The sequence below is a fragment of the Melospiza melodia genome, chromosome 19 (assembly GCF_035770615.1).
Source record: "Melospiza melodia melodia isolate bMelMel2 chromosome 19, bMelMel2.pri, whole genome shotgun sequence".
In the NCBI taxonomy this organism is placed as follows: domain Eukaryota; kingdom Metazoa; phylum Chordata; class Aves; order Passeriformes; family Passerellidae; genus Melospiza; species Melospiza melodia.
In genome coordinates, this window is record NC_086212.1 from 4,012,588 (window position 1) to 4,037,468 (window position 24,881).

Sequence of the window (24,881 nt, forward strand, 5' to 3'; positions counted from 1 at the left end):
TTGGTTCATTGAGCTGCCAATCTGCGTGAGAGGCGGAGCGAGGGGCTCGGCCCGTCCAATCACGGGGCGGTCCGCAGCGCCCGCACCGAGCGGCCGGAGCGGGTCCGGGTCCGGACGGCGGAACCGGGGGCGCCGGGACGGACCTGGGGTCAGTGAGGGGCTGGGACGGACAGCGGGCTTGGGGGTCAGGGACAGCGATGTACCGGGGACTGGGGCTCAGGAAGCGGGAGCGGGAACCAGGAAGGGGCCGGAGGTTGCCCGCCAGGGTCGGGGCGCGCTGACAGTCTAGGGGCAGGGGGCCGGCGAGGGGACAGGGAGCGGGGTGAGAGCACAGGGAGCGGGGACAGCCGGGTGCTGGGATCAGGGCGCAGGGGCTGGGGACAGCACAGGGGGTCGGGGCACAGGGGCCGGGGACAGCACAGGGGCTGGGGACAACCAGGGGCTGGCGCTCAGAAGCTGGGGACAGCCGGGGACCGGGGGTCAGGACACCGGGCCTGGGGGACAGCCGGGGCTCAGGGCACAGGGGTTGGGGGACAGCCGGGGGTTGTGGGTCAGGGGCTGGGGACAGTCAGGGGCTCAGGGCACAGGGGCTGGGGACAGCCGGGGCACAGGGGCCGGGGACAGACAGGGGCCGGGCTCAGGGCACAGGGGCTGGGGACAGCCGGGGCTCAGGGCACAGGGGCTGGGGACAGCCGGGGCTCAGGGCACAGGGGCCGGGGTCAGACAGGGGCCGGGCTCAGGGCACGGGGGCCGGGGACAGCCGGGTCTCAGGGCACAGGGGCCGGGGACAGCCGGGGCTCAGGGCACAGGGGCTGGGGACAGCCGGGGCTCAGGGCACAGGGGCTGGGGACAGCCGGGGCTCAGGGCACAGGGGCCGGGGACAGACAGGGGCCGGGCTCAGGGCACCGGGGTGGGGACAGCCGGGCCCGGCTCAGGCTGCGGGCCGGGCGGTGACGCCGTGCTTGCTGTGCCCGCAGCGCTGCCATGGCCGCGGCCTGGCAGGACGTGGTGCGGGACGCGGCGGCCGTGCGGGAGGCGGCGGCGGTGGCGGTGGACGCGGCGCTGCTGGCGGGGGTGCTGATGCGGACCGGGGAGCAGCCCAACGCCTCGGATGTGAGTGCACAGCGCGGGGAGGAGCCGGGGGTCCCTGAGCCCTTGGCAAGGAGCGGCTCCCCAAGGGACAGCCTTCACTGGGGTGCAGCTCACAGCCCATCCCAATGACAGCCCTGCCATACAGATTCCCTTTTCCAAGCAGAGAGATAGGTCTGAGAAGGCTTAGGAAGCTGCCTGTTGTAGTGCTGGGAGTTATTCCCTTTCCCAGCCTCTCACCACCCATATGAACCTTTGAACCAGAGGAGAGTCTCACAGAGGGGCCTCTTTTGGCATGTTCCCAGCTACAGTCAGCCTTTGTCCCATAACTAGGGTGAGGTGACAGGGGTGGAGATGGCTGATGTGTGGGATTTGCCTCTGAGCAATCCCTGGTGGATGGCTGGGGTGGGAGGGCTCAGCCTGTTGGAGCAGAATGCCATGAGGGGTCTCAGAGGAAGAAGTGCCCCTGTGCAGGAGGGGTGGGGCACCATTGGGGAAGGGTCCCTGAGGAGCCTGAGGGCAAGCAGGCAGCTGGCAGGGGTGCAAGGAGGGAGGTGTTCACCACAGCACTGCTACTTGATGTCAGATCAGGGCTCTGAGTGATCTCAAAGGGTGAGGGAGCCTGGGAGGAGAGGCCAAACACACTGCCAGTGTCCCTTGTTTGATGTGAAAATCCAGGTGAATTGGAAACTTCTCTCTGGTGTAATATATGGGCTGTGAGCGTGACCCTGTGCATGTAGGATGTGCCAGGGCTCTGGAGCAGGGATCAAAGGAAGTAAGAACCAAACAGCCAGAACCCAGGACTGGCAAATTACCTTTTTCTCTGCCCCTGAATAGTTCTGGAGGCAGTGCTGTCCAGTTCAGGGGGAGGCAGGGAGAGGCAGTCAGCCCAGCCCCTCTGCAGGTGGTTCATAAAGCAGAACCCTCAGAAGTGAGCAATCAGCAGGGTTGAGGCCATCCATATGTCTGCCCTGCAGGGCTGGGGGTGCCCTCAGCCTTCAGACAAGCAGAGGAAGCACCTCCTTAGCCCCTGTTGAGCTGCCCAGACCTGAGTGCTGTGTTGCATCCCTGCCTGCAGGTGGTGAATTATGCCCCCTTCACGCTGCTCCCATCCGCAGTGCCACGGGCCTTGTTTGAACAAGCCTATGCTGTTCAGCAGGATTTTAACCTGCTGGTGGATGCTGTCAGTCAAAACAGAGAATTCCTGGAGCAAACTCTGGCCAGGTAATGTTCTTGCATGTTGCATTTTAATGAAGTATTTTAAATGTAAAGCTTTATTACCCTTGTGACATCTCTGTCTTTCTGAGGTTTTCTTGGGCCCCAGAAAATGGGACATCTGGCCAAGACCTGATTCCCTGCTATCATCTTCAACTTTGCCACTTTTTCAGGCTTATAAATTCATACTTGTGGACTTTTGAGCCCCTGAGCCTTAAATGCAAATCACTGGATTCTCTGAGTCCTGGTTTTAGGAGTTTCTTTTAGTTTTATTCTGCATCTGCCTGTGTCTGTTCAGTACCCACCAGCTGTGCTGCAGCAGTGATGAAAAGGTGTCTGTTCTGTTTCCACACCCTCCCTCAGTCACCCCCTGCCCTCTTTCCCAGCCACAAGCTCTGGCTGCAGGAGAATTGTCCAGCTCTGGCTCCTGGGTGCTGCTGAGTTTATCTGTGGCTGTTGCATTTTGTCACTCGTGATTGTGGGGCTGATGCTTGCACAAATCCCTCTTCCCTTCCCACTGCCTGTTCTGTGCTGCCTGTGCATGTTCTGCTGCCTCTGGCACTGGGACAGAGCAGAGGAGGCTGTTTTCCAGCATCCTTTTGTTCTGTTAAATCCTCACCCTTTGGAGCTGTTCCAGAGCTGGCTGCAGCCAGAGCCTGTGGGGACATGTTTGTACCTGTGCTTAAAGAATGCAGCACCTGGGGCTTGTGTGTGCTCAGGTGCCTGCCCTGTGCCAGGGCAGCTCCCTGGAGGTGCTGTTCAGGATTTGGGGCCCTGAGGAAAAGCCAAGTCTGCTCTAGCACGGCCACAGTGTGTGGGGTTTGGAGCCTGACAGGACAGGGGGATTGGATGAAGCTTCTCTGAACTGTGTGTGCAGGCCCAGAGAGACCTGTGCTTTCTGCCTGAACCTGCAGAATTCTGTCTCATCTCTGCCCTGGCAGGGAGTCACCTCTGCACAGGAGGGCCTTTTGTGGAGAGGCTGTGCTTGGCAAGCTGGGTTTGTGTTGTGGTTTTGCACTGAGCATTCTTGGAGAGGTGTTTCACAGTGCTACAGCACTTGGCTGAGCCCCAGTTCAAACCCAAGAGATCCCCAGAGGACATGGTTCTGCTCTTTGTGCTGGAGAATGCCCCTGCTAAGGGCTTTTTCTGCAGAATAATTAATTTTCTTGTCCCTCTGTGACAGCAGCAGGGGACTGACCTGGTCTGTGTTTCTCTCTAGCACCATCAAGGTCGATGACTTCACAGCTCGGCTCTTCAGAATCTACAAGCAGGTTTTGGAGGAAGGCCTGGCTCAGGTACCTGGGCAGGGCATCCCAGGGGTCTGTGCCCCTTGGCATTGTGCTGGGGGTGCCTGGGCTCTGGCTGCAAGCTTTGGCACTGTGGACTCTGAGCTGTGCCAGGCTGGTCACTCCCTGCCCTGCAATGTCTTGTCACAGTGCTGAGCTCAGGACCTTGCCCTGTTGAACAGCTGAACTCTTTGGTTGGTGCTGCTGGAAACAGCCTGGCCTGGAGAGGGAGGAGTTCATGGGGTTTGTCCTCTGGGAGCCTCAGGGTGTGCAGGGACATGTGTCCTGTTGGGACCTGCACCATCCCTGCAGAATCTCCTTTACTTTCAGTGTTGGGATTCCCTCTGGAGCTCTGAGAGGGCTGTGGGCAGGGAGCAGAGCGCCCAGGGGTGTGACCTGCATGGTTTGTATCAAACTGAGGGTGACAGGACAAGAGGGAATGGCTTCAAACTGACTGAACAGGTTTAGATGAGATATTAGGAAATTTACTGTGCAGGTGGTGAGGTGCTGGCACACATTGCCCAGAGAAGCTGTGGCTGTCCCACCCCTGAAAATACTCAATTCCAGGTTGGACAGGGCTTGGAGCAGCTTGCTCTAGTGGAAGGGGTCCCTGCCAGCTGCAGGGACTGGGGTGAGGTGGTCTTCAAAGTCCCTTCCAACCCAACCTATTCTGGGATTCTCTGGATCTGCTCTGGGAGGATTTTGAAGCAAGGTCAGCAAAGGATTTGCAGTTTCAGACCACAGGAGACCCCAGCTGCCCTCCCTGTGTTGCAGACCGTGTTTTTGGGCATCAACCGCTCGGATTACATGTTTGACTGTGGGCTGGAAGGCACAGCAGCTCTGAGGCAGATAGAAATAAACACCATTGCTGCCAGCTTTGGAGGGCTCACCTCCCGCACTGCTGATGTCCACAGGTAAGGAACACCTGCCCCTGCATGGCCCCTGTGCTCTGCAGGCTGCTCCTTGCTCCATGGACATGGCATTTACAGCTTTGTGTTCCACAGGTTGGTGTTGAAAGTGCTGGGAAGGAGTGAGGAGGCATCACAGCTGCTGCCCAACAACCCAGCCAAGGGGCTGGCCTTGGGAATTGCCAAAGCTTGGGAGCTCTATGGGTCCCAAAGGTAAGGAGCAGTGCAGGGAGCCTGAAGCACAGAGATGGAAAGCTGTGCTGCTCAGGTGGGGTGATCTCAAAGGATGAGAGGAAGAGGGAGCCTGGAGGAGATGCCAAACACACTGCCAGTGTCCCTTGTTTCATGTAACAATCCAGGAGAGCTGGTGATCCAGCTAGGAGCATGTGGAGTGTTTATGGGTTTGATGATGTCCTTGGTATCTCTTCCAGGGCTGTGGTGATGTTTCTGGTGGAGGATGTCCAGAGGAATATTTTTGATCAGCGTTGTGTAGAAAATGAACTTTGGAACAGGTAAAGTTTGAATTTTCCTGGGATGGGAAAGGAAGGAGGTTATGTTTCAAAATCTGATATGGAAAGCTGAGCATACAGCTGGCAGATCTTAGGAAGTGTAGGATGGGTTCCTAAACTGGGAGTTTTTTGGAACAGGTAAAGTTTGAATTTTCCTGGGGTGGGAAAGGTGGGAGGTGATGGTTCAGTTTCTGATATGGAAAGCTAAGCAAGCAGCTGGCAGATCGTAGGAAACACAGAATGGGTTCCTAAACAGGGAGTTTTTGGGGATTTGTAGGATTTCTCTGGCTCCATAGCACAAAACTTCGGCTGTTTGTGAAGGAACCTATAGATGCATGAATTCCACCCCTGACCTGCAGCTCAGGTGCCTGTGGGCAGCCTGGTGACTGTGGCACTGCTCTTGCAGGAACATCCGCGTGCTGAGGAAGCGGTTCCGGGACGTGTTTGAGCAGGGCTCCCTGGATGCCAGCAGGAGGCTGTATATGTGAGTATGAGCCAAGGTGCGCACTCCTGCCTGCTCCTGGGCACCTGGGGCTGCCAGGGGGAGCCTGCAGCCAAGGCTGGCTGGAAGAAATGGCTGAGGAAACAGTTCTCTTCCATGCTCCAGGCTGCTGCTTCCTCCTGGAGCTGAGATGGCTGTGTGTTCACAGTGGTGAGATTTTGCAGATACACATCAGTGCCTTACAGTTGCAGTCATAACCTCCCTCCTTCAGCCTTCATTGCTCTGGGGGATCTTTACCTCCTGCACAAAGGTCTGCTCTGAGCAGCCCTGGCTGTTTGAGAGGCTCCCACAGAGCCATTTCCTGTTCACTGTTCACGTGCTGCTCTGCCGGGGGGAGCTGGGCTGGGTTTTTAGTGCAGGAGAGGAAGCATTCCATGTCCTCTGGGGATCTCTTGGGTTTGAACTCTCTGTGTCTTGCCTATCCCTGTGGAGACCAGGATGGGAGGATCACAGACTCCCAGCTGGTCCCAAGTGTGACGTTTGTCCTATTTCCAGGTAATGTGCTGGGAGCTATATGAACCCAAGGGAAGGGACTCTATGAGCTGGACTATGAACCTAAGGGAACATGTAGTTTCAGGACAATGATTTTTCTGTAGTGAGATTTTTTGACCTTTGGGGTCTGTGCTGTGTTTAATTAATGAATGTATTGTCATGGCTGGATAGTTGAGGGGAAAGTGTGTCCCTTGTTCTTCCTCCTGAGCATCCCCCCTGTCGCTGCTGGATATCTCCTGTCTGCCTGAAGGAGCTCCCAGACCAAGTGCACAGTTTGGATGCCAAAGCTTGGGCATGTGGTGCTACAGCAGTGCTGCCAGCCCAGCCCTGGCAGGCTGGTTTGGTGCCTCTCAGGTTGTTGAGTTGATGTCTTACCTTGAATTGCCACAGAAGAACTTTGTTCCTTCCAGCTTCAAGAATCACAGAGCTGTTAAGGCTGGAAAAGACCCCTGAGATTGAGTCCAGCCTGTAACCCAGCACCACTGAACACGTCCCCAAGTGCCACAACCTCACATTTCAGGTCCCTCCACTGCCCTGAGCCACCTGTCCTAGTGCTTGATCACCTTTTCAGTGAAGAGATTTTCCTTAATTTCCAGTCTAAACCTCCTGTGCTACAGCCTGAGGGCGTTTCCTCTTATCCTGTCCCTGTTCCCTGGGAGCACTGCCCAACCCCCCTGACTGTCCCCTCCTGTCAGGAGTTGTGCAGAGCCACAAGGTCCCCCCTGAGCCTCCTTTTCTCCAGGCTGAGTCCCCCAGGGCAGCTGTGGGGTAAAAGCTGTTAAAAATGAGGTGCTTACCTCTCTGCAGAGCTGGGTGTCAGAATTACTGAGCCTTTGGTTAGAGCAGAGGCTGGTGTCAGCTCCCCGTGCCTTGGGACAGGCTGAGCTGTGGTTCAGTGGAGAGGAGCCAGGACTTGCTGTGGCAGAGCCAGGCAGGAGCAGGAGGGCCAGAGGAGAAGGGGCAGGGGGCTGTGATCCCCCCTTGGTGCTGGGGCCTGGCTCTGTGAGCACTTCTGGTTTCCTTTCCAGGGATGGCCAGGAGGTCGCAGTGGTGTATTACAGAGAGGGCTACGTGCCCCAGGTCTACGATGAGCAGGTCAGTACCCACCCCCCTGCCCCAGAAACCACAGCTGGGCACTGCCCAGGCAGCTCCAAATAACCCCAGGGGCAGCTACCCTCTGAGGGGTGGGGTCAGTCCTGCCTGGTGGGGCTGAGAGCATTGGGAGGCTCCAGAGAGCAGGTGGGTGACCCTGCAGTAAGAGAAATGGGTGGCTTTCTTCTCCAGGGGGTCATCCCTTAGTGCAGCACTGAATAGTTTCTGTACAGTAGGGGTTAACAGGTATGTTGTACAGGTATGTTCTGTACAGCAGGGGTTACCAGGTATGTTGTACAGGTATGTTCTGTACCACAGGGGTGAACAGGTATGTTGCACAGGTATGTTCTGTACAATAGGGGTAACAGGTATAACTTACTTAAAGGTTTCAGACTTGGTCTACAGATCACTCTGTGCTCTCTTAGCATGATCAGGCTGCAGGTAGTAATAGCACAGAGCAGATCTGGCTGTTGTCTCGAGGTGGCAGCACTGGACCAGCTGGGGAAGGTGCACACTGTGGATTAATTTAACTGTGCCACCCAGAGGTGGCGGGAAATTCACGCCTGCTTTTCTCTGGAGTGCTACTCCCACCCCCTGTCCCTGCCAGCAGGCAGGGAGGAGACAAACCATATGTTGAGAACTGCACAGAAAAGAGCAGAGCAAACCTTTTGTGTGCTGTTTTCCCTCCTGGCACGGCTGCTCCTGCTCTGCCTCAGAACTGGGAGGCGCGGCTGCTGCTGGAGCGCTCGCGGGCAGTGAAGTGCCCCGACATTGCCACGCAGCTGGCGGGCACCAAGAAGGTGCAGCAGGAGCTCAGCAGGCAGGGGACACTGGAGAAGCTGCTGCCAGGCCACCCTGAGGCCGTTGCTCGGATCAGAGCCACCTTTGCAGGACTCTACTCCCTGGATGAGGTGAGTGGCAGCGGGGCTGGAGCAGGGAGGGACATGCGCTGCTGTGCTCTTAGCAGAGCCCTCTCTTCTTCTCAAGCAGTGGGTCTTGGGGAGTTTGTTGGTGGTTCTGCTCAGAGGGATCTGCTGAGGAGCCCCTGCTGCTCCCTGATGCTTTGCTGTTCACAGAATCATTTAGGTTGGAAAAGCCCTCCAAGAACAGAGTCCAACCTTTGCCCAGACACCACATTATCAACTAGACATGGCACTGAGTGCCACATTCCATCATTCCTTGAACACCTCTGTCACAGACCTATTTTATGAAAAATCCTTTTGCTAGGATTTTTTCTCCTCACAAGCTGAGAGGCCTCAGAAATGAAATGTAAACAATGATTATCTGCTGCTGTGGAATGCAACAGGTGCATCTGTGATTGGTCCATGTTGGTTGTTTCTAATTAATGGCCAATCACAGCCCAGCTGGCTCAGACTCTCTGAGAGTCATGAGCTTTTGTTGTCGTTCCTTTCTATTCCTTTCAAGCCTTCTGATAAAATCCTTTCTTCTGTTCTTTTATCATAGCTTTAATATAGCATTTTTCTTTGAATATAATATATATCATATATATCTCTTTTAATATAATATATATAATATATATATTATATTAAAAGAAAATGATATATTATGAAAATAATAAATCAGCCTTTTGAAACATGGAGTCAAGATTCTCATCTCTTACCTCATCCTCGGACCTCTGTGAACACCACCACACACCTCCAGGGGTGGTCACTCCATCCAGCTCATTCCCATATGAAACCACCCTGTCCATGAAGAAATCCTGGTGTTCACCCGTTTCCCTCCTTCCCTGCCAGGGTGAAGAAGGTGACAGAATGGCTGCTGCAGCCATCGCTGACCCCGACCGCTTCGTGCTGAAGCCTCAGCGTGAAGGTGGAGGTATGAGCTGGGCTCTGGAGGTGTGAGCTGGGCTCTGCAGGTGTGAGCTGGGCCCCTGGGAGTTTCCATTGTGGTTTGTGCTGTTTTTGGGACAGGCAGGAGCTCTGTGCCAGCTCCTGGCCTTGTGCTGAGGGATAAAGGGTGGCCTGTGGCTGCTCGTAGCCATGGGGACTAGTCCTGCCACTGAGGCAGTTCTGCTCCTGGAGGAGCTGCCAGGGCCCTGGTGCTGGGTGTGGGGAGCCCAGGCAGCACCTGGGGAGACAAAGGCTGGGTTATTTGGGCTGCCAGGGCCACAGAGCTGGGGCCAGGGGATTCTGCTGTCCTGGAAGGGGTTGATGTGCTGCTTTTGTTTGCCAGGGAACAACCTCTATGGTGAAGAGCTCAGGGAGGTTCTGGAGAAGATCAAAGACAGCCCTGAGAGAACTTCCTACATCTTGATGGATAAGATCAAACCCCAGCCAGCACTGAATTACCTGCTGAGGGCTCACAGTCCCCTCCAAGTGTCAGAGTGCATCTCTGAGCTCGGGATCTTTGGGGTCTATGTCAGGTGAGCAGTGTGCTTGTGTTCCAGGGCAGTTCTCTGCTCCTGATGTGGAGCAGGAGCATTTTGCCCTCTGTGCAGCCCAGGCACAGCTGCATGACAGATGTCTGGGGACATGCAGGTGCAGGGGACAGATGTGACCATTCAGTCTGTGCCCCTGGAGCAGCTCTGAGCACGTGAGCTGCTGCTCTAAACCTGCTGCCAAATGAGCTGTTGGAAAACCACAGGGCTGGTGCTGGCAATTATTGGTGCAGTGGGATCCTGGGCTCCATGTGTCTCATCCCTGATTTCTGGGGGCACTTCTTGGGTTCTGCATGCAGCCCCATGTGTGGCTTTTCTGAAGCCCTAATGATCTCTGAATACCTGAAGGCCTAATGCCTGTTCAACTCTAATAAGAGCTGGTTTTGTAACCCTCTTAGGCCACATTTCCATAGAGTATAAATGAAAGTCCTTTACACACAGTTTTGGGAACAAAGGTGCTCTGGCAGCATTCAGCCCCTGGCAGTGCCCATTTGCAGAATGGCCAGTGCAGCCCCCACTGCAGGGCCCCCACATTAGCCTTGGTGTGCCTGACAGGGACGGTGCAACCTGCTGCTCCAGAGAGCTGCCAGGGGCCCTGTGCTCTGCAGGGCTCAGTGCTGGGCAGAGGCTCAGTGTCCCTGTCTGTGCTCAGTGTCCCTGTCTGTGCTCAGTGTCCCTGTCTCTGTGCTCAGTGTCCCTGTCTGTGCTCAGTGTCCCTGTCTGTGCTCAGTGTCCCTGTCTCTGTGCTCAGTGTCCCTGTCTGTGCTCAGTGTCCCTGTCTCTGTGCTCAGTGTCCCTGTCTGTGCTCAGTGTCCCTGTCTGTGCTCAGTGTCCCTCTCTGTGCTCAGTGTCCCTGTCTCTGTGCTCAGTGTCCCTGTCTGTGCTCAGTGTCCCTGTCTGTGCTCAGTGTCCCTGTGCTCAGTGTCCCTCTCTGTGCTCAGTGTCCCTGTCTGTGCTCAGTGTCCCTGTCTCTGTGCTCAATGTCCCTCTCTGTGCTCAGTGTCCCTGTGCTCAGTGTCCCTCTCTCTGTGCTCAGTGTCCCTCTCTGTGCTCAGTGTCCCTGTCTCTGTGCTCAGTGTCCCTCTCTGTGCTCAGTGTCCCTGTCTCTGTGCTCAGTGTCCCTCTCTCTGTGCTCAGTGTCCCTGTCTGTGCTCAGTGTCCCTCTCTGTGCTCAGTGTCCCTGTCTCTGTGCTCAGTGTCCCTGTCTGTGCTCAGTGTCCCTGTCTATCTGTGCTCAGTGTCCCTCTCTGTGCTCAGTGTCCCTGTCTGTGCTCAGTGTCCCTGTCTCTGTGCTCAGTGTCCCTGTCTCTGTGCTCAGTGTCCCTGTGCTCAGTGTCCTTCTCTCTGTGCTCAGTGTCCCTGTCTCTGTGCTCAGTGTCCCTCTCTCTGTGCTCAGTGTCCCTCTCTGTGCTCAGTGTCCCTGTCTCTGTGCTCAGTGTCCCTGTCTCTGTGCTCAGTGTCCCTCTCTCTGTGCTCAGTGTCCCTGTCTGTGCTCAGTGTCCCTGTCTGTGCTCAGTGTCCCTGTCTCTGTGCTCAGTGTCCCTCTCTGTGCTCAGTGTCCCTGTCTGTGCTCAGTGTCCCTGTCTCTGTGCTCAGTGTCCCTGTGCTCAGTGTCCTTCTCTCTGTGCTCAGTGTCCCTGTCTCTGTGCTCAGTGTCCCTCTCTGTGCTCAGTGTCCCTCTCTCTGTGCTCAGTGTCCCTCTCTGTGCTCAGTGTCCCTCTGCAGTGTCAGTGTCCCTGTCTCTGTGCTCAGTGTCCCTCTCTGTGCTCAGTGTCCCTCTCTGTGCTCAGTGTCCCTGTCTCTGTGCTCAGTGTCTCTGTGCTCAGTGTCCCTGTCTCTGTGCTCAGTGTCCCTGTCTCTGTGCTCAGTGTCCCTCTCTCTGTGCTCAGTGTCCCTCTCTGTGCTCAGTGTCCCTCTCTGTGCTCAGTGTCCCTGTCTGTGCTCAGTGTCCCTGTCTCTGTGCTCAGTGTCCCTGTCTCTGTGCTCAGTGTCCCTGTGCTCAGTGTCCTTCTCTCTGTGCTCAGTGTCCCTGTCTCTGTGCTCAGTGTCCCTCTCTCTGTGCTCAGTGTCCCTCTCTCTGTGCTCAGTGTCCCTCTCTCTGTGCTCAGTGTCCCTCTCTGTGCTCAGTGTCCCTCTCTGTGCTCAGTGTCCCTCTCTCTGTGCTCAGTGTCCCTCTCTGTGCTCAGTGTCCCTCTGCAGTGTCAGTGTCCCTGTCTCTGTGCTCAGTGTCCCTCTCTGTGCTCAGTGTCCCTCTCTGTGCTCAGTGTCCCTGTCTCTGTGCTCAGTGTCTCTGTGCTCAGTGTCCCTGTCTCTGTGCTCAGTGTCCCTGTCTCTGTGCTCAGTGTCCCTCTCTGTGCTCAGTGTCCCTGTCTCTCTGCAGGCAGGGCAGGGAGCTGCTGCTGAACGAGGCCGCCGGGCACCTGCTGCGCACCAAGGCCACCGAGCACGCGGACGGCGGCGTGGCAGCCGGGGTGGCCGTGCTGGACACGCCGTTCCTGGTGTGAGGAGCCACGGCCCCACCCTCCTTCTCTGCTGCCTCAAGAGCTGATCTGCCCCAGGGATTCCTCCTTAGGGTGCTTGCCACGGTCTGACTGCTGGAGGCTGTGAGGAGGGACTGTGTGATGCAGCTGCTCAGAGCTCCTGGGTGCCAGCCCCAGCTGCTCAGGGCTCCTGGGTGCCAGCCCCAGCTGCTCAGGGCTCCTGGGTGCCAGCCCCAGCTGCTCAGGGCTCCTGGGTGCCAGCCCCAGCTGCTCAGGGCTCCTGGGTGCCAGCCCCAGCTGCTCAGGGCTCCTGGGTGCCAGCCCCAGCTGCTCGGAGGTGGTTCCCCCTCCAGGAAGGATTCCCTTGCTCTGCCTGCTCAGAGGCCCTGCCCTGGGCACAGCCCAGCTGTGACTCCCAGCACTGCAGGGTTCTGGGGGCAGGGGGATGCAGAGCAAAGGGTCAAGGTGCCATACAGGCCTTTGTGCTGCTCCCACTTCTGAGCTCCTTATGCTGCACGGTTTCTGGAGACATACACAGCCTAAGGAATGAGAGGAGAAAGGTGGATGGGCAAGGATCAGCCTTTATGTGCCTCAGTGCTCTCCAGATTAAAGAGGAGAGCCCAGCTCCACTCGCCATGGCCCCTCCAGCCCTCCTTCCCATGCTGCTGCTATCCTGATTTCTGTTTTCCTCTGTGCCTGAGGATCCTCAGGGTTCCTGCACCAGGCACAGCTGCCCTGGGTAATTTGCCCAAGGGCCTTTTGCTTTTGCTTTGCCCAACTCCTGTTTTATTGGACTGAGTGCCTCTGTGCCACACAGGGCAGGCAGCAGTGCAGGGTCCAGGGCAGGCTCCCTCTGCCTCCTGCAGCCATGTCCAACAGATCTCCACAGAATCCCTCAGAGATGGAGGCAGCTCCCAAGGCAGCAGAGAATTGGAGCCTTGTGTGTGTTGATAAATCCCAAAGCACCCTGGGTTTGGGCCAGTGCATCCCACTGCAAATCAAACCCTGAGCATCTTCCTGCCAGGGAGCCCCAGGCTTGGGAATGCTCCTGCTGAGCCTGGGAGCTCTGTGGTGAGCAAGGAATTGCAGGGGAGGCTGGGCAGCCCAGCCCCAGCTCCCAGCACCTTACTGTGGGACCAGTACCAGCAGAGGGGAAGATGTCGCTCCCTCCAGGTTTTATGGATCAGTGGGAACAGCACAGCAGTGGAGCAGTGTGGGCTCTCCTGCTCAAGGTCTTCTGCCTCTTCCTGCAGCCCCTTCTCCTCCTCAGCCCTAAAAGCTGCACCTTTCTGGCAGCAAAGAGCTCAGGCAGCCTCAGCCCAGCCCTGTCAGTAACACAGAACCAGCACAGAGGCAGAATCCCTGCAGAATGGGATGTGCTGAGTGGCAGAAGCAGCACAAAAGCAGAATTCCTGCAGAGAGGATGTGCTGAGTGACAGAAGCAGCACAAAGGTAGAATTCCTGCAGCCTGGGTGTGCTGAGCGCCAGCCCTGCTGGCTCTTTGCTGCTGCAGCATCAATCACCACTTGGTCACCTGGGAAACTGCTCCATTCTCCAGGTGTGACTGAAACTGGGCTTCCTGGGTGTTTTGTTGGGGGATTGATTACCCCAAGCCAGAGATTAAAAGGAATGTGCAATCTGACTGCTGTTTGTGCCACGTTTGTCCAAGCCCAGGGGCACACCTGGCCAGGTGTGCAGAGATCCATGGCTGTGCCTGCAAGGGGAGCAGGCCTGGGGTGGAGGTGGGGCAGCCCTGAACCTCCTCACCCAGCTCCCTGGAACCAGTGATGCACGAGGGGGTTGGTGACATGTGGGTGTCACACTGTGTTGTGCTTTCCATGAGCCTTGGAGCAGCACTGGCTGAAGAGCAGGGAGAAACTGAGGCACAGGATGGAGCCAGCACTGCCAGCCACAGTAAATCACATGTGAAAAAAAAAATAATCCATGGATAAACATCACTGGCAGGAACCTGCCCCTCCCATCCCAAAAGGCAGTCCTGGTTTCTGAGCACTGAGCATCTCCCACCCACACCCACTCCAAGCCTGTTTCCATTTTGTTTTCTTGAATTTTATTCAATTTTGCATTAAATTCTCACTGTTTTCCAGCCAAAATTACATAGCTAACAAAGAGTAACAGGAGGAACGAGGATGTAGGAATCCTTGTCACCAAGGTGGCACAATCCAGTGGTACAGAGCTGTGGGGGCACATGGGGACAGGCAGGCACCGAGGTTACAGGTGACACAGCTGCTGTGCCAGTGAGAGCAGCAGGTAACAAGTGAGATTTGGGACTTGGCCAACAGCCCAGAGGAGCACCCCAACACCTGCCCTGGGCACCCTGAGGCAGCTGCTCCTCCTTTCCAGCCCCAAGTCAGCTCAGGTTGCAGGTAATCCCAGGCCACTGGCACTCCCCAAAACAGCTGTTGCAGCAAGTTTTAAAGCCCAGTTCTCCTTTGGTTTAAGTGCAAAATCAAAGAGTTCACATGCAGGTTTCACAGAGACATTGCAAAGGAGGTATGAGCCCCAGCTCAGCCCTGGCTGGAGTTAAAGTTCCTTCACTGGAGGAAGGATGGCTTTGGCAGGACCCTGGTGGTGGTCAAGGCTCTTGGGGAAAAGGGTTGTGGGCCTGTAGCTCTCATCATCCTTAAGTCAGGTCAGATTGAAGCAAACACTGACTTGAAACATCTCCCACCATTTTTCCTGATGAGGAGATGAGTAGGACTCCCACAGCCCTGCCTGCCTTGGTTTCTCTGCTGTGGCAGTGCTCATGGTGCCATGGGAAAGGTGCCTCTGCCTGGCTCCATTTCCTCTCCTTCCTCCCCCAGGACACAAGAGGAGCATCCAGCTGCTCCAGCTCTGAGCTGGTGCAGCAGAACTGGAGGAACTGGGACTCCATGGAAACGTCACACCAAGGCTTTTACCTTCCAGTGGTGTCCATGGCCAGTGAAGGACCCTGGGCTGGGGACAATGCACCAGCTGGCACAACACAGTGAGGAGCAGCAGATCTTGGTATCAGATTGCCCCACAAAACCTGTTTAAAGCCCAGAGCTCCCTGGAGCCTTGCCCCAGTGCCCTGGAGGCTGCAGGGAGCTGTGCTAGCAGCAGGCCAGTGGATGCAGGACGAGCACAGCCCTGCAGTGATGATGTGGCTGCTGCAGTGCTCCTGCAGCTCTCCAAGCACAACAGGAAGCTCAGCTGCTCTGTGGGCAGTGGTGGATGCCCCTCCCAGGCCTGCCTGCATTGAGTAACTCCAGCATCACTTCCCCTGCAAGCCCCAAAGCTCCTTCCCACTGTGCACAAGGTGCCAGGGCCCCTCCAGACAGAAAGTAAGCTAACACCCTCTCCCTAACCCCCCAAAATTAAATTAAAACCAAGAACGAGGTGCTGAAAAAGGAGGAGGATGAGTCCCTCTGTGCACCAGGCTGACCCTCAGATGTGTGACATCCATCTGGAACATGACAGACACCTCACCCAGGGCATGGACACAGCCTCTCCAGAGCCAGACTCTCCTTGTTTCTACCATTGGTACATTTAATTCAACAGGTGAAGGTTTCCTTCCCGGGCAGGCAGTGGCTGTTGGAGGGACCTGCCCATCAGATGCCACTGCCACTGTCCTACTGAGCTGCTCCTGCAGGAGCAGTGTCACATCTGCTGTTGAAAAGCTGTGTGATGACACCCGGGTCTGCCAAGGTGGAGATGTCTCCCAGCTCGTGGTCATCTTTGGCAATCTTCCTCAATATGCGTCTGGTGATCTTTCCTGTAATGACAGCCAAGAAAGGGAAGCAGGAGTCAGAATCCCAGGATGGTCTGGGTTGGAAGAGACCTTAAAGATATCTCTTTCCAACCCCCTGCCATGGGCAGGAACAGCTTTTACTGTCCCAGGTTGCTCCAAGCCCCATCCAGCCTGGCCTTGGACACTTACAGAGATCCAGGGGCAGCCCCAGCCTCTCTGGGCACCCTGTGCCACGGCCTGCCCACCCTCACAGGGAACAATTCCTTCCTTATGTCTATTTAATCTACACCTGCCTTCCACCAGTTTAAAACCATCACCCCTTGTCCTTCATTATCTGTCTAGATAAAAAGTCCCTTTCCCCAGGAGTCAGGATCTCTTCAGCATCCTTAGCAGAAGAGGGAAGTACCAGACCTGCACATCCTGCTCACCCTGAGTTTGTACCACCCTAATCTGAGCAGCCCTGGACCAGCAGAGCAGGGCTGCTCAACTTCCACTGGCAGGAGCTGTCCAGTCCTGCCCTGGAACTCACCTGAGCGGGTTTTGGGCAGGCTGGGGGCGTACTGGATGTAATCAGGTGTTGCTATGGGCCCAATTTTGTCTCTGACTGCAAAAAAAAAAAAAAAAAGAGAGATTTTCATTGTAGGGCTGAGGAGAAGCCACACATCCTTTCCCTGATAAAAGGACAGAAGGGTAAGACACAGAGCCCAGCTCCTGGGACACCTGGCAGGGCAGTGCCTGGGGACAAGACCTACAATGCAAACAGGGCCAGAACCACAGCTCCCCAACACTGAGAGTACTCATTTTTTCACTCCCTCCATCTTCCAGACTCCTCCCTAACAGCTACAACCAACACCATGACCTTGATAGAGCAAGGATTGATTCAAATTCACTCTTGGGTTCCTCCAGAGGAGCAGCTGCCATTGGGTCTGTTTGGTGTATTCAATGCTGCAGTTTGCAGTGAAACAGCTCCTTGAGAGCAGAGCACAAACACCCAGAGCACCTCCCTAAAGAAACACCATGATCCTCTCAGGATGTCCCAGTCTGGAAGGGAAAGCCCTGCTGCAAACAAAAGCCTGCTGAGCACCCCAGCCCCTCGCAGGGCTGCCAGCTCCCAGAAGGCAGAGATGGCACCACATGAGCAGCCAAAGGCTGGCAGAACTAATTTTAGTCTTTGCCACCCTGCTGTGTAATCAAGAGGCACCTTGTGGCACTTCTCCACACTGCACCCCCCAGACCACAGGCAGCACCAAGCCTTCAACCCCTCCACCACCTGTGCTCCCCCTGCCTGCTCCCCAACATTTGCCTGTTGCTACCTTGTTTTTTGAGCTCATCTGTGAGGTCCTGGCTGAACTCGTAGCCCTCTCTCAGGGTCACAAAGCAGTAGAGGCACTCTCCCTTCAGGGGGTGGGGGTGGCTGACCACGGCAGCCTCAGCCACTGCAGGGTGCTCCACCAGGGCTGACTCCACCTCTGCCGTGCTCAGCAAATGGCCTGCAAACAAGGGGGACACAGAGCTTTAGAGACCTGCAAACAAGGGGGACACAGAGCTTTACAGGCCTGCAAACAAGGGGGACACAGAGCTTTACAGGCCTGCAAACAAGGGGGACACAGAGCTTTAGAGACCTGCAAACAAGGGGGACACAGAGCTTTAGAGACCTGCAAACATGGGGGGACACAGAGCTTTACAGGCCTGCAAACAAGGGGGACACAGAGCTTTACAGGCCTGCAAACAAGGGGGACACAGAGCTTTAGAGACCTGCAAACAAGGGGGACACAGAGCTTTACAGGCCTGCAAACAAGGGGGACACAGAGCTTTAGAGACCTGCAAACAAGGGGGACACAGAGCTTTAGAGACCTGCAGGAAGACGCCTGAGGCTGTAAAAGGCCCTAAACTACAGATCTGAGGGCATCAGTTTGATGTGCTTGGGAAAGGACAACAGCTGGAGAGTGACACTCGTTTCTGCAGTGCTCTGGAAGCTGCCAAGTGTCACCCAGCTGCAGAAGCCACCTCCCTTGGCTGCTCCCCCTCCCACCTTTAGGCTTTCTGGAACAGATCATGAACAGTTCACAGTGATGCCTTTCCAAGGCACAGGCTGAGGAGGAGCTGGATTTGGCAAGAGGAGAGCTGCCCACATGGTCAGCCAGGAAATGCAGAGGAAGAGGTTGGATCTGCAGAGTCCAGGCTCCAGCCCAGTGCTGTGGGGAGGGGCAGTGACACTCCAGATCTTGGGACAGGGGCACAACTCAGTCCTGCACACCTCTGCTCCTGTACCTGTGCTCTGACCTTCCACCCCAGCACTGCTGTCACAGAAAGCCACAGCAAAGTGGTGAACTCCCAGAATGATCAGTTGGTGGAGAATCAAGCACTGCTGGTCAGGTGAAAGGATCTAATTTGATCCAGGGGCAAGTAAAGCAGCACCTCAGAGCCAGCAGGACACCCCTGAAGGATACAGGCTCCAGGAAAGGAGGGGGGGAGGTATTAAATAGAGTACATGGAAAATTATGGGCTGAGAAGCAAGTGAATCTCAAAGACTCAGTTAAGAGAGGTGGGAGAATCTTCCGAGCTGTGAGCAGCCTGATCCAGCCTTGAGGTGAGCCTTTCATGGAGCAGCAGGTTGGATTAGCAACCCTTATGGTCCTGCCCAAACTCTGTGAATTCCCCGTGGCCCTAAATCCTGCAGCAGAGGTGCCCTGGCTGGTTACAGAAGGTTCCTTCCTTCCAAGGCTTTGTCTCCAGGGAAAACGGTGCAGAAAGTCACCAAGTCACAGGTTGGTGTGTCCCTGAAATAACCCTGACCCAGAAACTGGATCCACCTTGAGAACAAGTTGGACAAGCAGAATTACAGGTGCAGAACCATCCCCTTAGAGCAGGGGGCTTTTGAAATGGATGTAGAAGTGTCACAAAGCAAGGTGTCACAAAGCACATTGGTCCCTACTGAAGACAAAACTCCTTCTTACCAGAAACATTCAACATGTCATCAATTCGCCCTGTGATCCAGTAATAACCATCTTTATCTCTTCTGCAACCTAAAAATAGCCAGAAATGAGTGTGAGGCAGCAGTGCCAGCCTTCAGAGCAATTGATAAGGGATTCTGAGGGCAGGACAGGGCAAGATTCCCCCTGCTGTCCCCAGGCCCCTGTGACCACAGCAGCCTGGAGCCCCTTACCATCTCCTGTCAAGTAGTAGCCAGGGAACTTCTGGAAGTAAATGGTTTCAAACTGCTGGTGCTTCCCGTAGACCGTGCGCATGATCCCTGGCCAGGGCTGCTTGAACACCTGGGGTGAGACACACAGCTGGGCAGTGAGAGCCAAAGCAACAAGCCAGGCTGGCACCACAGGGAGAGAGATGTCAGACAGCCATAATCAGCACTCAGACACTTGCTGCCAGTGCTGATCCGCTGGGCAAGTCCCACCAGCTTTGGCAGGGGGAAGGAGCTTGGCTGAGCTGTTGTTCCCATGCTGCTGTCTTGCCCACATGTGCAAGTGCATTTAGTGATCAGCTGGAAAAGCACCCATAGTTCTGGCCTTGGAGGGAGTTCCCACCACCCAAGGGTATGTGGACCAGAATTAGTGGAGGCAGAATCACAAATTTTTTAAGGTTGGAAACGTCCAACCATCACCCACATTCACTATGTCCTCAAGTGCCACCTCCACACATTTTTTGAACACTTCCAGGGATGGTGTCTCTACCCCTTTCCTGGGCCAAAAGATGTGGTTATTCCAGCAGGAATGTCCCAGAGGCCACAGGGAATGGACAAAGGGAGGCTGGGGAAGATCAGCCCTTCCTTACCACATTATTTTTTAAAGCTGGAAATGTCCAACCATCACCCACATTCACCACTAAACCATGTCCCCAAGTGCCACCTCCACACGTTTTTTGAACACTCCCAAGGATGGTGACTCTACCCCTTCTCTGGGCTAAAAGATGTGGGTATTCCAGCAGGAATGTCCCAGAGGCCACAGGGAATGGACAAAGGGAGGCTGGGGAAGATCAGCCCTTCCTTACCAGGAAACCTTCTGCTTCTCCTTCCAGCTCTTGCCCCAAGTCGTTCAGGATGGCAGGGACCACACCAAAAAAGGGGAATGTCTGCCATGAGGACCAGGGAGAAAGGAGAGATGGAGGTGAATCCCTGCATTAGACCCCCATTAACCAGAGGGAGTGGGAGGCAGGGCAAGGGCAGCTTTGGAGAGCTGTGGTACATGGGGCCCACAAGTGTGGCTGCATGGGGATTGAGATTTTGGGTGGTGGTCACCTCCCCATGTGCACCACTGTGCCCCCAGCCCCTGGCAGGCTCCAACCCCCCAGCCATGGCACAGCCAGGGCCCTGCTGAGGCTGCTGGGGAGGAGAATACGAGTACTCACGGCAGAGCCTGGCTTCGTGGGGGTGGCAGCAGGAAGGGGTGTCAGCATGTGGCCTCCCTGCAAAGAGAGACAAAAACCAGTGAGTTTGGGCCATGCCAGCCCATCCCACAGCTGTGCCATCAGCTCTGGGAACAGCACATCCCAGTCAGGGCTACTCAGGGCAGGTGTGGAGATGGGCCCTGGGAAGGATATGGCAGTGGATGGGGAATCTGGGCACACACTTGGAGCTGGTGGAGAGAAAGAGGGGCAGGAGAGCAGTGTCCAGAGCAGAGTGAGGAAGAGAACCTTGGGAGAGGAAGGTTTCTCCTTTTGGAGCGTGCTTGAGTTGCAGGATAGGAAGAGAAGGAGCACATTAGGAGTTTCCTGGGCAGGCCAAACAAACAGACCCCACACACCCCAAACCCCACTAAGGGAAAGCTGCAAGGAGGCCCTGCAGGGAGCACAAGGGACAGAGAGGTGCCAGGGACACCCGGGCAGGACTCACCGTCTCTGTCTGCCAGAAGGTGTCCACAATGGGGCACCTCTCCTCTCCCACCACACGGTAGTACCACAGCCAGGCCTCGGGGTTGATGGGCTCACCCACGGTCCCCAGCACCTTCAGGGACTTCCTGCTGTGCCTGCAGAGAGGAGGGGGCGGGCAGGGGCTCAGCAGGCCATGGAGCTGTGAGCCAGCTGCACAGCAGAGCCTGGAGGAACCCCTGGGCTACTCAAAATGCACCTTCCAGGTACAGGTCAGAGATTCCTCAGCACTCTTCCACAGGGGAGGAGAGGAGACCTGGGTCATTTTGGCATCTGCTGTGCAAAGCCAACATCCTCCTTCTCCTGGGACTGGCACTCACTTTTTGACAGGCTCCTCGCCGTACTTCATCAGCATGCGGATGGCCGTGGGTGCTGTGTAGAACTTGGTCACCTTGTACTTGTCAACGACGCTCCACATCCTGCCAACATCTGGGTAGGTGGGGACGCCTTCAAACTGAGCAGGAGACAGAGCAGTGACACAGCTGCTCCTCACTGCTCCCCACCTGCAGCACCTGCCCAAGCAGGAGGAGCCAAACAGCAGCTGGACCCCAGCATGTCCCTATAGGGGTACGCAGTGAAACCAGCCCGGGTCAAGAACCCCCTCACTGGGCAGATGGCATCCCCCCTCATCCTAGCACGTCCCCTGACACCCCCTTGCAGCACAGGCACTCGGGTGGCCACCACAGTGACACAGTGCCACTGGCCCAACTGACCCTGCCCACGTGGCAAAGGGCAAGAGGTCCAAACACTGAGACAGAATCACAACCCAAAGCACCAACAACTCCCAAAAGGCCTCCCCCAACACAACAGTGATTTTCCTGCTTGCATTTCCCTGGGGATTCTTGGGCACAGCTCTCTGGCTCCCTGATCTGTTACACTGCCAAGAGAGATACAGGCACAGGAGTTAGACAACAAGTTGTCAAATCAACATCAGCAGGGAAAACATCACTCCCTGATTGAGTTTTTGCATTAAGTCAGAGCAGCACTGACTCCATTGGTACACAAGGCTTGTACTTTTTTGGGAAAGAAACAGGGGAGCAGTTTGAAACAGTTTGAAAAACTACAAAAATTTTTGTAGTTTGAAAAGGCCACACACAAACTACTCCTCCGAGAAGTCATCATAGAGCACCACCCTTGCTCACAGAGCCCTACACACCATCACAGAGCAATGCAGGGGTGCAGCTCAGCACCACCACCTCCCTTTTGCTGGAGTGACAGCAGCCAGGGGCACAGGGCACTCACCAACACGCCAGTGGCCCCGTTGGCCAGGGGGCCGTAGGTGATGTAGGAATGGCCTGTTATCCATCCAATGTCAGCTGTGCACCAGTACACGTCCTCAGGTTGGTAATCAAACACGTATTTAAAGGAGGTGGCGGCAAAAATCATGTATCCACCCATGGTGTGCAGCACACCCTGCAAGGAGAAAGCACAGCAATGTCAGGGTGTGCTCCCACCAGCACCCTCACCCTGCCAGGCCCAGTTGAGCATCGCTGCCTCCAACAGCTGAGCAGGAATGACCAGCACAGCCCTTTTCAGAGACCTCTGTGGCTCCTCTTCCTGCTGGGGCCTCCCAGCACCCCCCACACCAGTTCCCCCAGCTGAGGGGTCCCCAGGGCTCAGGCTGCCCTGTGCAGGGAGCTGGGAGCACACCTTGGGTTTTCCAGTGGAGCCGCTCGTGTAGAGGATGAAGAGCTCGTCCTCGGCGTCGCACCACTCGGGCTCACACTCTGTGCTGGCACCAGACATCAGCTCATGCCACCACGTGTCTATGGCTGGGTTCCAGGGGGTCTGAGGAAGGCACAAGGTTGGGAACAGGCTTGTCCAAAAACAAGAAAGGGGGAATGAGGAGCACAGCCCAAACCTTGCCCCCATCACAGGCCATTGAGGGGGATGTTCACAGCACAGCCTGCTGCAAACCATGCACCAGAGCTGCAGCTCCCACTCCCAAAGCTCCTTTTGACAGCTCACAGGCACAAGGAAACCTTCAAACACAATCTAGCTGCAAGGCCGTGTCTGAAGCAGTGTCCAGACCACAGGTGATGGTGGTGAATCCCCGTGGGTGGCAGCAGCAGCTGCTCTGGGCTGGTCCCACTGCCAGGCTCCTCCTGCCCTGTGCTGCAGTGCTACAGCCAAGCAGCAAGCACAGCCACCTGTCCCACACACCTTGTGGGGACCCTGATGGCAGCACGGCCTGAGCTGAACAGCAGCACTGTGGGCTCACACTGCTTGGCCCTGCAGGCCCTCCAAAATATCTGTTCTCTGGGTTTTTATATAATAACTACCCAGCTAAGAAGTGACTGCACCAACGCAGAGCCATGCAGCACTGCTGACTGAAGATGCCAGAGCTGTGACAGAGCCACCAAGCCTGTGGCTGATGGGCAGAGGGCACCCTGAGGGTTGTTCTGGCTGCCCACCTCTCCAGGGTGGTGGCACAGCTCAGGGCAAGATTTAACTTCCCCTGACCTTCTCACCTTTCCTCAGAGAAGCCTGGGGAAAGCTGAGCAGGGAATAAGCCCAGCCTCAGCTCAGACCTCCACTTCTCACATCTCTGTGAGGGCAGGACCTGACCCAGAGCCCTGCACATTTCCTCCTCACAAAGCCAGGCTCACCACAGCTCCCTCAGCTGGGGTGCACAGAGAGCAGCCCTATGGTGACTCTCTGCAGCCCTAAAGATGTTCATGAGACATCTGGAGGCACTGGGACCCCAGAGCTCTTGCACATGGGGAGGGGACACCAGCTGCTTGACAGCTTAGCACACTTGGAAAGCTTTCACAGACCCTCAGGCTCCTGGGTTTACCTGGCAAAGCAGTTTCCATAATTCTGTCCCACCAGCAAGCTCCCAGCAAGGCACCAGCTAAACAAGCCCAAGGCTACCCAGTAGTTTTCTCTGATTTAGCAGCCAGCCTCCAGTGCCCAGGGAGGAGGTCACACCATGGCACTGTGTGTCTGTGCCTGCCTGCCCTGGGGTCACAGCCACAGCTCCTTGGATGAGGCAGGACATCAGATGGTGGCTCTGGAGATGCAGGTTTGCTGCAGGCGCCCCCTGCCAGCCTCCCCACGAAGGGAAGGGCATTGTGAGAGCTGCTTCCGAAAGGCAGAGAGCCAAAGCCTGGCCTGGATGGTGACATCCCAGCGGCTCTGCACTCCCAGGGGTCACCCCTGTGGCTGTTTCTGAAGCACTGGTGGCACTGCACTCACCCCCAGGCCCTGGGCAGCCCTGCCAAGCTGGGTGGGCTCTGTCACTGCCATGCAGCTGCTGCACCACGGTTAGGAGGCCACGTGTGGCTGGGCAGCAGTTAAGGGAGGTGGGGAGCTGCATGGGAAGCACAGGGGAGGTGCCAAAAAGAGGAAGGCAGTGCTGTGTGTAAATACCTTGGGATGGAGTCTCTTTGAGCTTTCAGTCTTTTTTTCCTGTTAAAAATCCACAAAGAGGGTGTGAAATCTGGGAAGGGGGGGATCCACACCGGGCTTTGCAGGAAGGGAGCTGGAAGCCCACAGGCCTGGATGCTGGAAAGGCTGGAAAATCACCACCTGGCAGGCTGGAAAATGCTCAGAGATCCAGGGCCAGGCCAAGAGCTGCCCTCTGAGCACAAGCCTGCCCATTTCCATCACCTTCCTAGGGGACCAGCTGCCCCCAGGGCAGGTCCCCAAGGCCACCCCCTGCACATGGCTGCCTGGGAACAGAGGCACAGAGCCAGCACACAGCCCACAGACCATCCAATAGCCTCACACAAGCCAATGGAACAGTAAAATGCATCCACAAAGGAAAAAATCCTTAATAAAATATGGAAACAAGTAAAGAGAGCCAAAGCGTAAGAGACACCCTCCAGCCTCCCCCAGGACATTCTGCACAAAAACCTCACCTCACCTACTGGAACCAGCACAGGGACAGGCTGCCCTGCAATCACCCTGCCAGGGAAACCTCACACAGAAAGGCTGGTCTGCTCCACTTTTCCCATTCATTGCATCTACCCTGCTCTCACAAGAGAAATGGCAGAGCAGGCCAAGGAACACGGCCAGGCTGTCAAACAAAGAGCAACACCTCCAAAAAATTAACACAGCTGAACAAGGGAAAATAAGTCAAAGGTAGAGAATCTGCTGGACTTCTTGTTCCAGGGATGTGCACAGACCACTCCTCCTGAAAGCAGAGTCTAAAGCTCAAATACTCCCCAAAAACAACCCACTTCTGAGCCAGCAGCAGCCTGGGGATAACTCAGTGCAAATAATCACCCAACACAGAGGGACAGAAGACAACATGGCAAGATTTGGAGCTGTGGGGGAGCTGAAAGTAACCTCTGG

The 24,881-nt window shown here is 55.9% G+C and overlaps 2 protein-coding genes across 3 annotated transcripts in view; one reads left to right on the plus strand and one right to left on the minus strand.

Moving 5' to 3' along the window:
• Positions 1 to 984: 984 nt before the first annotated feature.
• On the plus strand, positions 985 to 13,613 carry GSS (glutathione synthetase). The gene is made up of 12 exons (XM_063172173.1): positions 985 to 1,113; positions 2,168 to 2,313; positions 3,524 to 3,599; positions 4,365 to 4,504; positions 4,595 to 4,711; positions 4,930 to 5,010; positions 5,414 to 5,491; positions 7,030 to 7,096; positions 7,810 to 8,004; positions 8,848 to 8,929; positions 9,287 to 9,476; positions 11,872 to 13,613. Exons 1-12 carry the CDS (start codon positions 985 to 987, stop codon positions 11,993 to 11,995), a joined length of 1,425 nt encoding a protein of 474 aa, XP_063028243.1. The 3' UTR covers positions 11,996 to 13,613.
• A 403-nt stretch (positions 13,614 to 14,016) lies between these two features.
• ACSS2 (acyl-CoA synthetase short chain family member 2) overlaps positions 14,017 to 24,881 on the minus strand; it is a 30,688-nt gene continuing 19,823 nt past the window's right edge. Inside the window, exons 8-19 of one of the 2 annotated variants that reach the window (XM_063172171.1) lie at positions 23,955 to 23,993; positions 22,233 to 22,370; positions 21,825 to 21,995; positions 20,903 to 21,036; positions 20,548 to 20,680; positions 20,064 to 20,120; positions 19,707 to 19,787; positions 18,868 to 18,976; positions 18,659 to 18,727; positions 17,015 to 17,191; positions 16,231 to 16,305; positions 14,017 to 15,725 (exon numbers count right to left, since the gene is read on the minus strand). In XM_063172171.1, coding sequence (XP_063028241.1) covers positions 15,583 to 15,725; positions 16,231 to 16,305; positions 17,015 to 17,191; positions 18,659 to 18,727; positions 18,868 to 18,976; positions 19,707 to 19,787; positions 20,064 to 20,120; positions 20,548 to 20,680; positions 20,903 to 21,036; positions 21,825 to 21,995; positions 22,233 to 22,370; positions 23,955 to 23,993 — 1,326 coding nt within the window. In that variant the 3' untranslated portion in view covers positions 14,017 to 15,582. The remainder of the gene's footprint in view (positions 15,726 to 16,230; positions 16,306 to 17,014; positions 17,192 to 18,658; positions 18,728 to 18,867; positions 18,977 to 19,706; positions 19,788 to 20,063; positions 20,121 to 20,547; positions 20,681 to 20,902; positions 21,037 to 21,824; positions 21,996 to 22,232; positions 22,371 to 23,954; positions 23,994 to 24,881) is intronic. The other variant, XM_063172172.1, reaches the window with a different exon arrangement.